The sequence below is a fragment of the Leptopilina heterotoma genome, unplaced genomic scaffold, assembly GCF_015476425.1.
Source record: "Leptopilina heterotoma isolate Lh14 unplaced genomic scaffold, ASM1547642v1 Lhet_212, whole genome shotgun sequence".
Taxonomy (NCBI): Eukaryota; Metazoa; Arthropoda; class Insecta; order Hymenoptera; family Figitidae; genus Leptopilina; species Leptopilina heterotoma.
The window spans coordinates 1,588,673-1,604,419 of NW_025110930.1; the positions used below are offsets into that span (position 1 = coordinate 1,588,673).

General features: G+C 26.9%; 1 protein-coding gene across 1 annotated transcript; it reads left to right on the forward strand.

Moving 5' to 3' along the window:
* The first annotated feature begins 679 nt into the window (after nt 1–679).
* Nucleotides 680–15,747, forward strand: LOC122501598 (prohormone-4). The gene is made up of 4 exons (XM_043611189.1): nt 680–1,126; nt 8,563–8,694; nt 11,570–11,722; nt 12,985–15,747. Exons 1-4 carry the CDS (start codon nt 1,000–1,002, stop codon nt 13,176–13,178), a joined length of 606 nt encoding a protein of 201 aa, XP_043467124.1. The 5' UTR covers nt 680–999; the 3' UTR covers nt 13,179–15,747.

Here is a 15,747-nt window from a genome sequence, read left to right on the forward strand (position 1 = left end):
TGACAATCACATGGTGAAAAAAATAGAAATATTTATTTTAAGACCTATTGTCAGGCAATTTAATCAAAAGTACTGGAAACATATTCAATTTCTAGAATTTATAAAAAAAATTATGAATTTCGTTGTCCAACCTAAAAAACCTTAGAAAAATAAAATATTAAATCGAATTTTATAAATTCTTTCTATTTCTAACCGGGAATTTTTTTTATAAAAAAGTGGCCACCCTGAATGAGTTATTTTTAACTAATTATCAGGAGAAAGATTACTATTTGAATTAGTGATTGATTTTTGCTTCTAAATCAGTTATTTTTAATTGATTCAAATTCGGAGAGCAACAATATTTTTTAAAAAACAAAAGCAGCAGAAAGCAGAAACTAACTTGAAACTGAGGAACGAATGGGACAGAATGAATGAAAGAGAGAATTATCGCAGATTATTATAGTTAATGGACCAAAAAATCTGAAAACCATTCCAAGAAGAGAAGATGCTTAATGAATAATGTTTATGATTTTGTAAGGATTTCGAAATAGGATTCAGCATTTGTATTTGAATATAGCCATTGGCTTGATCCTGACGTCCTGTTGGAAGTGGATTTCTCTAACAGTTTGTGGATGAGTTTTCTCGTTATACTCCCACTCTCAGCACTTGCGTTTCGTTACCTGTGCGAGGAGCACACCGCGATTTTCCAGCCGTTATTTTCTCTGTCACGCGCTTTGCAAGGCGGCTGGCGGGCGCAAAAGTGGCGCAAAGGAGAGCAATTCGGTTCGGCCGTCGGCGTCACCCCTGCGCCGCAACGTCGTTCACATCGACTCTCTCCTTGCCATCGAGGGAGTCGTCATCGGGTGCTGTTCGCGTCCGAAGTGTCCCCAAGTTTGGACCGCAGGCAAAAACGACAATTACAAAGACGGAGTGCGTAAGTCCGTGTTGGCCAGCGCGAGGGCGGGGAGGGAGGGACAAAATTAAGAAGATCGATCCTTCCTAAATCGGACCATCGAGAGAATGGTTCGTGCCTTGTACACCACCCTGGCGATCGGCCTCGCCCTTACCGTTTACGTTGAGCTTCCGAGAACTGTTTTGGCCATCGACTTGAGTCGCTTTTACGGCCACTACAAGACTAAAAGAACCGGTAAGTTGCGCGTACTTTTTCCAACGTATTTTTCGACGTAGTTTTCCAACGTAGGAGAAAACGTGTCGATCAGCTGCGTGCCGCATGATTACTCACTCATTTATATTGTGTACCTCTTATCAAAGTCGAGTACCGACGATATTTTCTAACCCTCATGATATATACTTTGGAGAAGTAAGCGTGACCTGAGTTGTATCTATAGTATAATAATGTATCAAACCAATTTACTCTCTCTCTCTCTCTCTCGTTGCAAAATTCAGAGCGAGTATTTGCAATTTTTATAAACTGATAAAACTTTTAATCTTTTTAATAAATTACACTTCTCATTATATCATTTCTTGACAGTTCACGATAATAGTCAAGTAGCAAATAGACATTAACTTAAAAATTTTTTCCAAAATCTTTTTCCTTAATATTAATTTCTGTTTCACTTTTATTCCATTGCATCTCAAAAAGTTATTATTTAAATCCTCAAAAATCTGGAAAATTTCTACATATTTATTTCGATAACAAAATTATTCAAGGTAAATGAAACTTACCTCAAAATAGTTTAAAAGCTATACAGAATCCACAGAAAAAAATTTATTTTGTTAAAATGAAAGATTAGTTCTTGATTTGAATTAAATAATTACACTGAGAAAACAATTAATTTGAATCAAACATTGTATTGAATCAAAATTATGTTTAATTCAAAACTAATTTTGATTCAATATCAAAAACATAAATCAAAAATATAATCAAAATTATGTTTAATTCAAAATTAATTTTTGGCTGACTGTATAACAAAGATAATTATTTTTGTTTCACAGTTAACCAAAAATTAGTTTTAAATTAAACATAATTTTGATTCATAATAAGTTTGATTAAATTATAAATTGTGCTTAATTCAATCATATTTTTTTTGGTTGGCTATTCTTATTTTTAGATTAAAAAAATTTTTTTCTCAGTGTCGAATCAAAAAGGTTTCTATTATCAATATTTATTTATAACAAATAATTTTATTTCCCCTCTTAATTTGAATTAGTCAAAGTTTCACTTAATATTAATCGCAATGAATCACTTCTGACTATCTGAATCTGTCAAATTTCACTGATTTGTAGTCATTTTCACTGATTTCGGCAAAGCCAGAAGTGAATCACGCTATGTAATTGGTATTCTGGGAAAATTTCAATAATTCAATTTAAGCGAATAAATCAATTAAATTGTATTTGCATCGAATACCGAAATTATTGGTTCAAATGCAAGTAATTAAATTTCAATGAAAATGAAATAAAAATTATTTGATTCAAGTAAATATTTATTTTATAATAAGCAAGTAATCATTTATTTCAATAAAATACTTGTTGAGTGTACTTTTCAATTGAATTATCTTCTTAAAGTTTTGAACGTTTAAATAACAAAATTTTTTTCTTACTTTTTTTGAACATCGAAAAAAAATGATTTCAATTTTAGAGGATTCCTCTTCTTTTGCAGAATTATTTCCTCTTCGGTATGTGCACCAAAGTTTTCTTTTCTAATTGAGAGAATTTTCCCCTTGTCTTTAAATTAACAAAAATATATTTGTTATTAAATTTCGCTTTTAAATAGTTTGAAGCTGTGTTCAGAAAAACAAAAAACAACATGAAAAGTCATTTTTCTAGTATAAATTTGTTTACATTTTACTTAGAAGAATACTTCATTTTAATTATATAAAGATGAAAGATTAAAAGTAATTTTTTACTTAAAATATTTTCAAATAAAGAAAAAAATGACTTTTTTTGTAGATGAATATTCGTATATTGAAAATAAAATATAAAAGTTGAACGGAATTTTCTTCTCACTCTTTGAAATTTTATTTTTTCCGTGAAGTTTGAATTTTATTATCACAAAAAAATGTAACGTATAATAAATTTTAGCACCAAAAAGGGGATTAAAATAATCCCTCAAAGAATTATCTTTTTTAAATTGTCACAAATTGGTTTTGATTTTAAGACACACATTTTCGTCATATGGAAAAAATTGATCCTATGCATTATTTTAATAATTTTTTATGTAGATTTAAACTGCAAGGCTTTTTATAATAAATTACAGTTTACTGCAATACGAAATATTAAATTTAACATTAAAAAGTGAATTATTTACTTAATAAATGTTAAATTTATTTTTTATTTCTCTTTAAAATGTGTAATAATATTTGGAAAATATCGAAAGGGAAACAATTTTGGTTCATATTTGAAGGTTCAAAACTTTAAAGACTATTATTAAATTAATGGACCTTGACATATGGTTTTCACAAAACAATATCAACAGAATGCAATAATTATTAACCCAGAAACTTTCTTTGTTAAAACGTTATGAGGAATTATTCATAATAAAAAAATTTTTTATCTCGAATAAAATTCCGGTAAAGTAAATTTTCATAATAATAATAATCTAGAGGAGTAAATAATAAATTTATATAGAATTCGTCTATCGGTTATTTTAATATTATCAAAAAGTGTAAATTGATAATGAAGTGAATTGTATTTTTATTAATATTATATTATTATCGTCATAAATATTTAATATTTATAATTATAATTAAAGGAATATAGTTAATGTTTTACATTCATTTATTTTAATATTTATGTCCTTTATGTTTATATACATAATATTAAATATTGACATCACAAATATCCACCTATTGACAATATTATTTTCACGTAACGATTTCACTATTATAAATTTATAATTCATCAACAATTTACACCTAATTGCTGAAATCACTATTTTTGTTCGTTAAAAATCAATAATTCCGCAGATAACAATTTCACAGCAACATAATTCACCAAAATTCGTAGCGAATTAATGCAAAGAATCCTCTTTTGCTCTTAAAAACCAATAAATTTAGATAACAACAATTTTACCATTATAATTCTCATCGTAATTTAGTTACCTAATAATTACTATTTTCGTTCCTCGAAAACGAATAATTATTGATAATTTGATATTTGAATTTAGTTGGTTAAATGAAGAATATTCGAAAGTCATTGTGTCACAGAGTTCAAATATCCATTTTATTAACCATATTTTATATAATGCAGGACATCAAGTTACGATCTACCTGATACAACAGAATGATATGCAACAGTTTCTGTTTAACAAACATTTTATCTTTCGATTACATTTATGTCACTTTCTTGTATAGATGAATATCTGATACATAAAACATCTACTCGAAAGCATTTACCTATTATATGGAAATATGGAGAATGGAAAAAAAAGTCAAATCATTATTTTTATAATAGTAGCATTGAGCAGAAAAATTGGTTTGGATTATCTGTAATAGCGTGCATGAATAATTTACTTTTTTTATTTTATTAATTCCTATTACTTCAACTAGCACTCCACAAATTAAAAAAAATGTAATTGCTGATAGTAAAAAGTCACTGATTCAATTCCTAGTATAACATTTTACTAATAAAGTAGTTAATAAAAGGTCAATTACATGGTTCAATTCATATTTGCTTCAAATACTGAAATTATTTGTTCAAATAAAATGTCATTTAATTGATTTAGATAAAAAATTATTTGATTCAAGTAAATATTTATTTGATAATAAACAATAGTAATCGGTTTTTTGAATGAAATCAATTTTTGTCAAGTGTTAAAATTAACTTGTGAGTTTTGTTAAAATAATTAAAATTTTAGTAACGAATCTAATTATAGATAAGTTTGACGATTTTCGCAGCTATTTATTTTCTAATATTTATAGTTATTTTCTATTGATAGTTAGTAGAAAATAACTAAATATTAGTATAATTATTGTAACTAATAAAGTATTATTAGTAAAAAAGTAACTAATTGTTAGTAAAATGTTGGTTAACTTTTTTCTTCGGCAATTAGTAAAAAGTAATTAATTATTAGTTAAAAATAACTAATTGCCGAAGAAAAAAGTCAACAATCATTTTACTAACAATTACAGTTATTTTTAACTAATTCATATTTAAAGAGCTGTTTTATTAGTTGATTTAATTATTATGTTTCTTGTTTAATAAATTCAATGAGTCATTTTGAATAAATCGAACTACATACTTATTAAGCAAGATTTTTCTAATTTGTATTTTTTGTTCTATTAAATTTAACGATGTATTAAGCATATGTTATCACTTATTATGGCAGTTATTGATAAAAATACCGTAAATAAATCCAATATTGCATAAAAATTTAAAATTTAAAATTTTTTTTCATAAGCCGGGTCCCTTGGACCCGGCTTGAGCCCTTACGTATGTTCGACTTAAAAGGTAATTTACAAGAGTATTTTATAAATAAAAAATTATTTATACTGGTGAAAAATGTGTGTTTTTACATCCCCAAGCCTAATGTGAAGTTGATTTTCCAATAATATTTTCTTAACCTGAAGTAGATCAAAAAAACTTTCCTCCGGGTCCGAGGGACCCGGCTCGAGCCCGTGAGGGTTAAATGGCTTCTCCTTAATTAAATAAATTAATTAAAAATTCTACACCAATGTTTCAGTGAGAACAAAAATACAGTTTTTAAACATTATTACACATTATTTTACATTATTACACATTATTTTACATTATTATACATTTTTTTAAAATTATTATAAATTATTTCACATTATTATACATTATTATACATTATTATATATTATTATACATTATTATATATTATTATACGTTATTACACATTATTAGACACTATTACACCCACAATATTATAAAAATCAATAAATTGCATAAAAAAATCCATCAGAAAAAATAAGCATTTCTAAAAGTTGATAAATTTTATAAGTAGGTACGATTAATTTGTCACCATTAATTTTTCATGTCATCTGTTTGTCTCAGTGGTATTAAGAAAAAAATAAAACATTGTTTTTTGATGGCTTTTTTTAATTCTTTTTGAAGGAATCATTTCATATCCCTCTCGGGTACAATTATAAAGAATCCCAAAGATATATACCTATATATATCTATAAATGTGTATGTTGAAACGATCTCTGGAAAAGATATATTATGGTATTATCAAGAGGCATTGTATAGCATGTAGAAGAAATAATGAGTACAAGCTCTCCTACATGCAAGAATCTTTTATTATTGCGAGAAAGTATTTCAAGTGAAAATTGTTTTTTTCATTCTTTTGTTATTATCAGGGGATTATAATCGTTTTTTTTTTCTTTTTTGTTTATCAATAAAAAGTGGATAATAATTAATCCATCATTAATGGTCAATTGTGTCATTATTTCGCTTTTTTTTCTAACATTTTTTTTCATTTTCTACCTATTGTTAGTATTTACAAAAGAATAATGTATTTTCATACAGTGGCAAAGAAATATTAATCACTTTATTTATTATTTAGATATTTCTAAAAAATATAAGTATGACACATTGATTAAAAATCACACATATGTTAAATAAATCACCGATTAATATTCAAATTATTCGTAAATTTTAATATTAAACTGTTGTGCATTTCAAAATAAATATTTTAGTTTGGAAAATAAAAATTTTCTATTATGCAGAAGCATTAAATATTTAATGCAGTTCAGGACATAAATATACCCTTTCAGTGATACAATGTGATAATTAATTAATATTTTAGCATTGACAACCATAAAATAATAATATTATTTTAGATCTCATACATATATAAAGTGGATATTTCAATAATTATTATTATTATGATTATGATCGTCACAGCAATTAATTTCTAGATTGAGTGGGTACTAATGTGAAAATGTGCATTTGTGTTTTTAGTTTAAAATTATACACTCAAATTATTCATAATGTTTGCTTTTAATTAAGGTTAAAATAATTTTGCCTTTGAACGCAAAAAATTTTTAGCTCAAATAAGTCAATTGTTATATATGCGAATTTGTATGCGGCAGTGTATAAATAAAAACTTCTCGTTTCTATATTTAATATTATATTCTCAACAATTTATATTCCTTACCGCAACATTTCGTATATACATATATATCATTGTTTAACATTATTGGAGATCTCCTGAATGAAAATTTTATTCCATTGCTTCCTTTAAGTGAAAAAAAACCTCGAGCTTATTGTCTGACTAAAGCCTTTCTTGTTCCACTTATTCGCCCGTTGGAAATATATTTCTGGCATAAAGCAATGAGAGTCTGCGCCTCTTTTTTTCCTTTCAATTTTACATATATATACGATTTTCGCGAATGAATGTAAAACAGAATTCTAAAATTCTCAAAAATATGAAAATATGAGAATATGAAAATATAAAAATATAAAAATAGGTTTTTTTTTAAATATCGAAAGAGCCATTTCTTTGGAATATTAAAATTTGAATGCGAAATAACGTGATATTTAACAGTTTTCTCTTTATACGTTAAAAACTAGTTTATTTATAGTTTTCTAATAACAAATAGTTTTTTGTCTTTATTTTGTATTTTGTGACAAAAATCACAAAATAGTTTTATTTATATAGAATTGAGAAACTAATAGTTGATTTACGACAAAATTTACTAAGATAACCATGCAATTTTACAAGGTACATTATATAATAATTTATCCAGTGCAAGGCTTCATTTGTAATTCTATTCTTCGTAAATTAATTTCAGAACATGATAAATATTTTTCTGAAATTAATTAATTTGATAAACTAGATAAATTCGATTAGATGGTTAATAAATGGTGAAAATAAAAATGCATAATGTTCATAAAAAATTTATACCCCAATCGTTGATTTCAATTTGTGTAATGGATCGTGTCACGCGAGCCCACAATGAAATATCATCCTCTGCCTAAAATTTTTCTGCGAAATTATTGCGTGTAAATGTCTAAAGGTTAAACCATTAACAAATTTGTTTGCTTTCGGTGCGGGATATAATTGAATTTAACGCCCCTCGAATGCAAAAGCTGTCATGATTTCCGAATATGAAAAATGCACTGAAAAAAATTCGGTCGAAATCTTTAACTACTATTACCTAGTTGAGTTGAAAGTTGTCAAATTAATTACTTTTTTAGTTTTACTAACAATTTTTGTGTAGTTGATTTTACTACTTTGAATATAGTTGAAGAATAATAGTTTATATAACTAAAAAAAGTAGTTAAATTGCAAAAACAACTACAAAATCTAATTACATCAACTAAATTCTTAGTTCTTTTTACTACTTTCGGTAGTAAATATAAATTTTTAAATTCAGTTGAGGACCTATTGAATCACTCAGGGTAGTTAAAAAGTAGTCAAATCTACTAGTTTTTTTTTTGAGTGTGCCATTTAATTAATATTAAGAAGCGACGTGTATAATATTATCAAAAGATATAATTATAATTAATTCGGAAATTTACTGATAATTTTGATTTCAATTTAATCAAAAAGTAATTTAATTAATTAAATTTAATTTAAATTTTTATAAATAATTAAAAATAATTAAAAATATCTCTTTTGGGAAATTAATTATAATTTGTTTGTGATTAATTCAGGTGAGCCATGCCACCCGTACGAGCCATTCAGGTGCCCAGGGGATGGAGTTTGTATTTCGATACAATATTTATGCGATGGTGCTCCCGATTGTCAAGACGGTTACGATGAAGACTCACGTTTATGTACAGCCGGTGAGTGTGAAATCGTCATATATATATCCTACCGCACTTTACATAATCCCGCTCTATTTCAAATCCTCAATATCTTATGTCATGAATAATTCGAAATATATTTTACAGAATTTCATGTGTGTCATACGTATACCTTTATTTCAGACACAGTGTTGAAATATGTATAGACATTTTTAGGGTGATCTCTGAACTGTTGCGCTTGTGTGTATAAAATCCTGCAAATTCAAATCACGCACTCTTGAAAACTTGTTACATTACTCATCAGATTATTTTTGTAGAACAACCAAAGTTAACTTAATTTCGCGTGCCACGAATAGTTAATGGCAAATTTTATTATAAACTTCTCCTTCTTGACACCTTGTGTGTATGTATAGTAAATGTTATGATACTAAATAAGATTATTGGTTAAATTAAATTAAATAATAATCTAATTAGATTAATTAAATTAAAAACAAAATTATTTGATTCAAGTGACCGATTATTTCACAGTTTTTCTGCGGATATCAAATTGAGACAAAAAACGAATCAAAAGTGTTTTTTTTTGTCTCAATTTGATATCGCAGAGAAACTGTGTTATTATTACTCAGGACAACAATTCGATGATTTCAAAAACGTAATATCTTACAAATTTTTAGAAAATTCGATAATAAACTAAATCAACAGAAAATCTTTTTCATATAGTTTTCTTGAAAGTATCAAATTGATACTAAAGTAGATTAAATTGATGCCAAAAATTTGGCTCAATAGTCAATTTTTTATTTGATCCTCATTTGTGGTATCAATTCGTTGCAATTTGAAACTTTTGAAGTTAATATTGTTTACAGTATATTGTATTCTTAGCTAAGAGTGTAAAAAAATTCGTTTTTTGATCATTTTTGAAGTCGCAATAAACTAAAAGGTCTTAAAAAGCGTTGCAACTTAAATTTACACACACAAAAATTAATCAATTTTTGGATTAATATTTTCCATGAAAAAATATATTTAAATTAAAACCAAATATTTTTATAACACTTTAAAGAAATAATCCTTCGATGGATTTAAGAGCTGCAGATTATTACTTTAATCCATTTTGGTATTAAAATAATACCCCAGAATTTTCTGTGATCATGTAACATTTAGAGAAAAGTTTTTTCCAAAATTTCATAAGATTCTTTCTCTTTAAAAAATACGTAATCGTTGACAAGAAAAATCTAAAATACCGCTCAAATATTACGAGTTTTTTGTTATTTTATTTTTTATTTGTGAAACTTTATCTGGAAATACTCAGTTTACAAATTCTGTTAACAAATTTTCAAGTTTAAAAAATTTAAAAGACGATATCTCAGAGCTAAATAAAGGTATTTTGAAATTCAAAAATGTTTTTTAAAGAGAGAAAAATAGTACTTTTAGATAACGTTTCGAACTTTAGAATAAAATTTTTCTCTTCATGTTACATCTTACACTGAAAAAACTTTACTTGTTTAAAAAATAAATATTTACTTTGAATCAAATAATTTTTGTAATCAATTAAATGAAATTTTCTTCAATTACTGAAATTACTGCTTTAAATACAATTTATTTGATTTGAATAAAAATTATTTGTTTTAGGTAAATAACTATTAAGGTCCTTGAAAAAAATACCGAAGGGTAAATAAATATTAAATAAAGTAAATATTATTATTTGATGATAAACAAGTATAATCTGTTTTTTAAATCAAATTCTTTTCCAGTGTAAAATATATCCAAAAAACGTATTTTTCACACTTTAAATTTAGAATATCTCAAAAACCTGACGTTCCGAGGTAATTTTCAGGTCAAATTCAGAGCACGTCAAAAACCATATTATCCCAAAATTATTATCCAGTTCCTTGTTCTAAAATTCACCAAAATTTTGTCCGCCTCAAATAAAATTATTTAGGTACATGATTCAAATAATATTTACCCGAATCAAATAACTTTTAATTTTAATCAAATAAATTGAATTTGAAACTTGAACAAATAATTTCAATTTCATTGTATTTCACTATTTAAAGCAAATCTTTAATAATTAATAGACTTCAATAAAAATTACTTGATGCAAATAAACAATTATTTCAATAACAGTCAAGTAATATTTTATTTACATCATAAATAAACTTCATTTCAATGTATAATTAATTTTCAAAGCACTACTTTTTCACTCAATGAATTTATAATTTAAAAAAACACTAATTGCTTTAACCTTTAAACATGATTTTGAAAGGTGAAAAACAGCTTTTATAAATGCTTTTAATCTAAAAAGAACGAAAAATAAATGAGAATTAATATATTTTTTGAAATTTTACGAGAGTTCTCATATTGTTAAATAAATTGCACTTGGACCGTTTCGCTAAAAGCTCTGAAATCTTTATAATCATAAAATATTGTGTGCCATGTACTTGTAAATTTTTTTAATGAAATTATTACTTCGGGTTTTTTTTGGGGGAAATTTGTTTCTTTTGTTCTGTATTAAACTTTTAAAATTAATTAAGAGAGTACATAATTTAATTACATTATTTCATTGTATCTATAATTTCATAAATTATTAATTTGTAAGTTATAATTAATTTACTATAAATAATGAAATTAAATTGTTATCTTTCGTGGCAAGGTGGTCAAATTATTAGTTTAATTACTTTACGGACACTTAATTAAATTGAGAATTTAATGTTGATCGCTCGATTTTGATAAAATATAAGAATATAACTGAAACTTCTTTTGTAGGATGAAAAAAAATGAGATAGTGGGAAAATTAGAAGCGTTATGTTAGAAGTGGTACTTTTTTTCAATACAAGTTTTAATGAGGTTGTTCATTCTGATACCAATATGAGTGTAAATTTGGTGATAAGGGTCGGTTTAATTAAACTTTACTTTTCAGCTAAAAGACCACCTGTGGAGGAAACAGCTAGCTTCTTACAATCTCTTATATCAAGCCACGGACCTAATTACCTTGAAAAATTATTTGGCAGCAAGGCAAGAGATTCACTTCAACCTCTAGGTGGTGTTAACAAGGTGGCCATCGCACTTTCTGGTGAGTCTTTCAATTTTTATTCCATTTCTATTGATTTCCTTTATAATTTTCTAATTGCGAATGGGAAAAACCCATATTGACCAAGGTCCCAATTCCAAATTTACCGAATTCATCAATATTTTTAAAACATTGAAAATTTTATTCTCTCTTTCGTTTACTCATCAGAGTTGGCAAAAAAATTTAATTTTCTTCTTCTCTGATTTTCCACTGATCAATTCTACTTTCTTTGACTTTTCCCTGAATTCCCTGACTTCTCTGACCTATGGCAACAATTTTTTCAAAATTTTCCATTTTAGTGGATTTTTAAATATTTTGTGTTTAAGTGCTTATTTTCTTTTTTTTTTCTTTTGTTTCTTTTGTTTGGTAAGTACATTTTATTTTTATTTATAGCATTAAATTTTTATTTTTATCAATCTATTTTGTTTATTTAGAATTATAAGACAATTTTATGATTTGTTTCGCCAAAGATTTTTATGAAAAATTCCCATTTAGAAAAATAATAAAATAATGGTGAATTTTCATCTTTGCAATATAAGTATCTACATCTATCAAATAAGTATATCACATAAAATGTCCAAGAAAAGAGAGAATGAAATTTGATCGGAAATAAATCTCCCTGCACGGTGGAATATGTAAAAATAGAAGATTTCATAGTTGCTGAAAATCGATGCATAAAATTCAAACTTGATATTTGTCTTCTTAATACCCAGGACTGTGTTTAAAATTTTATAATTGTAAATGTTTGCATTAGACTTCATTTTATTTTCCTTATATTCTGCTCTTCATTTTTATTTTCCCACTGGGATTTATGAGAAACGAGAGAAAGAAAGTTTGAATTTAAAATTGTGAAATCTTCTTTTCTCCAGCGAGAGCTTCTCAGTAAATAAGGTACATAAAAATATTGTTGATTTATGAAAATAACACTCTGTATTGAAAAGTTTTTAAAACAATAATTTTGTATTATGCTATTGTTTCATTTTCCTCCGCAGTATTTTTAAGTATTTCAAAGCATTTTTAAGCATTTTCAAGCACTTTCAAGTATTTTCAAGTATTTTCTTATATTACAAGAACAAGTTTTCTCTTTTCTCGGATACAAGTGGAACGTATATTGTTGCAATAAACGATTGTAGAAAAACTTTTAATTATTTTTCGCTCTCACTGTTTTCAAGTGCGAGTGGGGAAAAATATCAACCTTTTCTTAATCGTTTATTTAGACCTGATTTTTGATAGCACATTTTAGTAAGAACAAAAATTGTGTCTAGAATCTCAGACGATTGAGGATTTCGGAGCAGCTTTACACCTGATGCGATCGGATTTGGAGTACTTGCGGTCGGTGTTTATGGCGGTGGAAAACGGCGACCTTGGCATGCTAAAGTCCCTCGGGATCAAGGACTCCGAATTAGGTGACGTGAAATTCTTCCTGGAAAAGCTCGTCAACACCGGCTTTCTCGACTGAATGTCAACCCGACTTCGGACTCAACATCAACAATTCGGCTTATTTGGAATTTTTATTCTTCTCATATTTCTGATAATCGGCAAATCAAGAAATCTACCTCAGTGAAAATTTACAATTTTAAAAATTAAAAAAGTGATTTTATTTACAGTGTTGTCGGGTCCGCTTTCAAAATTTTCCATAATTCAAAATCAAAGGATTCTCCTAAATGAAGACAAAAGATTGCTAAGCTCAAGGATTAACTCTAATGGATGCAAATTTTTAATCACTTACAACATTCGTATATCTCGTGTAGTTAACTTTCCGCATTTTTGCATGAAAACAAAAAAAAGTAATTTTACAATGAAGAGAGATTTGGGGTAATATAATTATATTTATTAAACAATGCGATGCCTAAGACGATAGTGAAAAAAGATGAAAAAAAGAAAGAAACTTATTGCAACTTAATACCCAACGAGATTCTATCTCACAGTGGGACATTGAACAGATTTATTGTTCTTAAGTGACACAGTTCACCTACAATCGATAATCTCTCCTGCAATAGTGTGTGTGAGAGAGGTTTGTGTGACAATCTTCCGCACGGAAAACAAGAGAGACTTTCCTCAATGATTCAGAATAAATCAATGGACTTTTCTTAATATTCTGATAAGCGGGAAATATCTCTCGAATGTTTTTTACTGGAAATAAACGACAGGAGCTTTTTACCAGACGGTAAAAAATTATTTGTCTCCAAAAAAAGAGATTTTTATCATCTTCAAAAGAGTCGTGCCTCGTTCTCGCAAATGCGAAGGTTGCTTCCAAGAGTCAATTTTAACGAGCTTTTCCTGATAAAATTTTTTCTTGACTTTGTTTCCTTTTTTTCACTGTCACTCCAATTTGAACTAATGACTTTGGAGTGAGTTTGGAGTGACATTTTTATAGTGAAATCCTAGTGATTTTGTTTTCTTAGACAGTGATTTTAATGAGTGCTGTTGTTTTTTTTTTAGAAAAAATAGAATTGTCTTAGTTAATAACTACTGTTGATAACACTGGATCTTTTTTGATAAGGAACAGATGTTTCTGATGAAAAGAAAGCGTTAAGCTTTAACTTTGACAATCATTGTAAATTGCTATACCTTGAATTGAGTTTTTGACTCTTCTTTCGATGTCGACTCATGGACACATCGTCGCGAGATAAAATCGTCGATTCAGAAAGATCGTTGACAGGAATAACAAAAATCAACGATCTAGGGTCAAAAGGCCAAGGATTGCAGATAGCAATCTTATTTAAAATAACCAATCCACCCATGAAGACATATCATAGTTCTATTATAAAAGGCCTGCTACGCGATTGTATCGCAGCCTCGATTCAAATAATGAAAACATATCATGATACTCATTAAATCACTCGCTCCTCTTCAGGGTAAATTTTCCAGACCAACCCTCTGGAATTCCATAATCTTAAAAAGGTCTCTTAATTCTCAGAAAATTAAACAAAACACTTGTTTGGTAATTAATTTTTAAAAGACCTTTTTAGGATTTAAAAAAAGGCATTAACGCCAAGAAATGAAAAATTCTCTTGAAGTGAGATTTCCGCTTTTGGATATGTGAAAAAGAATTGCAGTCTCTCATTAAATGTTGAGAGGTCATATGAATTCAAGTGCGAATTTCCTCAAGGCTTTTTCAAATGAGCGAGTGAATTTTTGAGTATTTTTTTCGGAGGAAAAAGAAAAGGAATATATCGTAGTTAATCAAGGTTCTCTGTTTGAGACCTCAAAGAAATACATTTGTCAAATAATGATAAATGTTATTTTGCTATAATATAAAACAAAAGGCTCTCTTAAGCCACTTAATTGTGTAATCAGAAGAGAGATGATTATTACTACTACTATTATTATTATTAAAATTTATTGTCTGGAATGAGAAAATTAGAAATTAGAAATTCTGCGAAAATATGGTATTTTGTGTAACAATTTACAAACCATAATAATGAATCATAGACGAGAGAGTCAACTTTTTTTTTGGAAGACAAATATGAGTATCAATAATTTTATTTCTATATAATTTTTGTATATTTAACGAACGAATAAACCGTAAGGATTTTTATCGTTTGTTAAATATACAATTTTATTCGTTAAATGATCTTTATTTAAACATTCGTTTTTATTATATTGTTTTCATTTCGTTAATTGAATACTTTTATGTTTTAGAAGAGAAATTTTCCTCTTAAAACAAAAATCATTTTTTTTTCGGTCAAATGTTTTTCTTATTATTAGATATTACCTATTGTTATTAAATTTTGTTTTATTTTTCGATGTTTATCATTTTTTTATTTTTGTCTTCGAGGGATACGTGGAAGCACTCATAGTCCAAAATAGGGCCTTGGCTTATGAAGAATATGAAAGTGTGAATATAGATTCAAAAATAGGGTATAAGATTTTTCATTTAAAAAAAATGTTCAAAAAATAAAAAAAAATTGATTAAAATGATTAATTGTAAGAGTAAATGATAAGTAATTAAATTTCGAGAAAGTAAGGAATCTATTTTCTCAATTTTATAGATCGCTTCCAAGTAAGTCACAAAGACGAAGTAA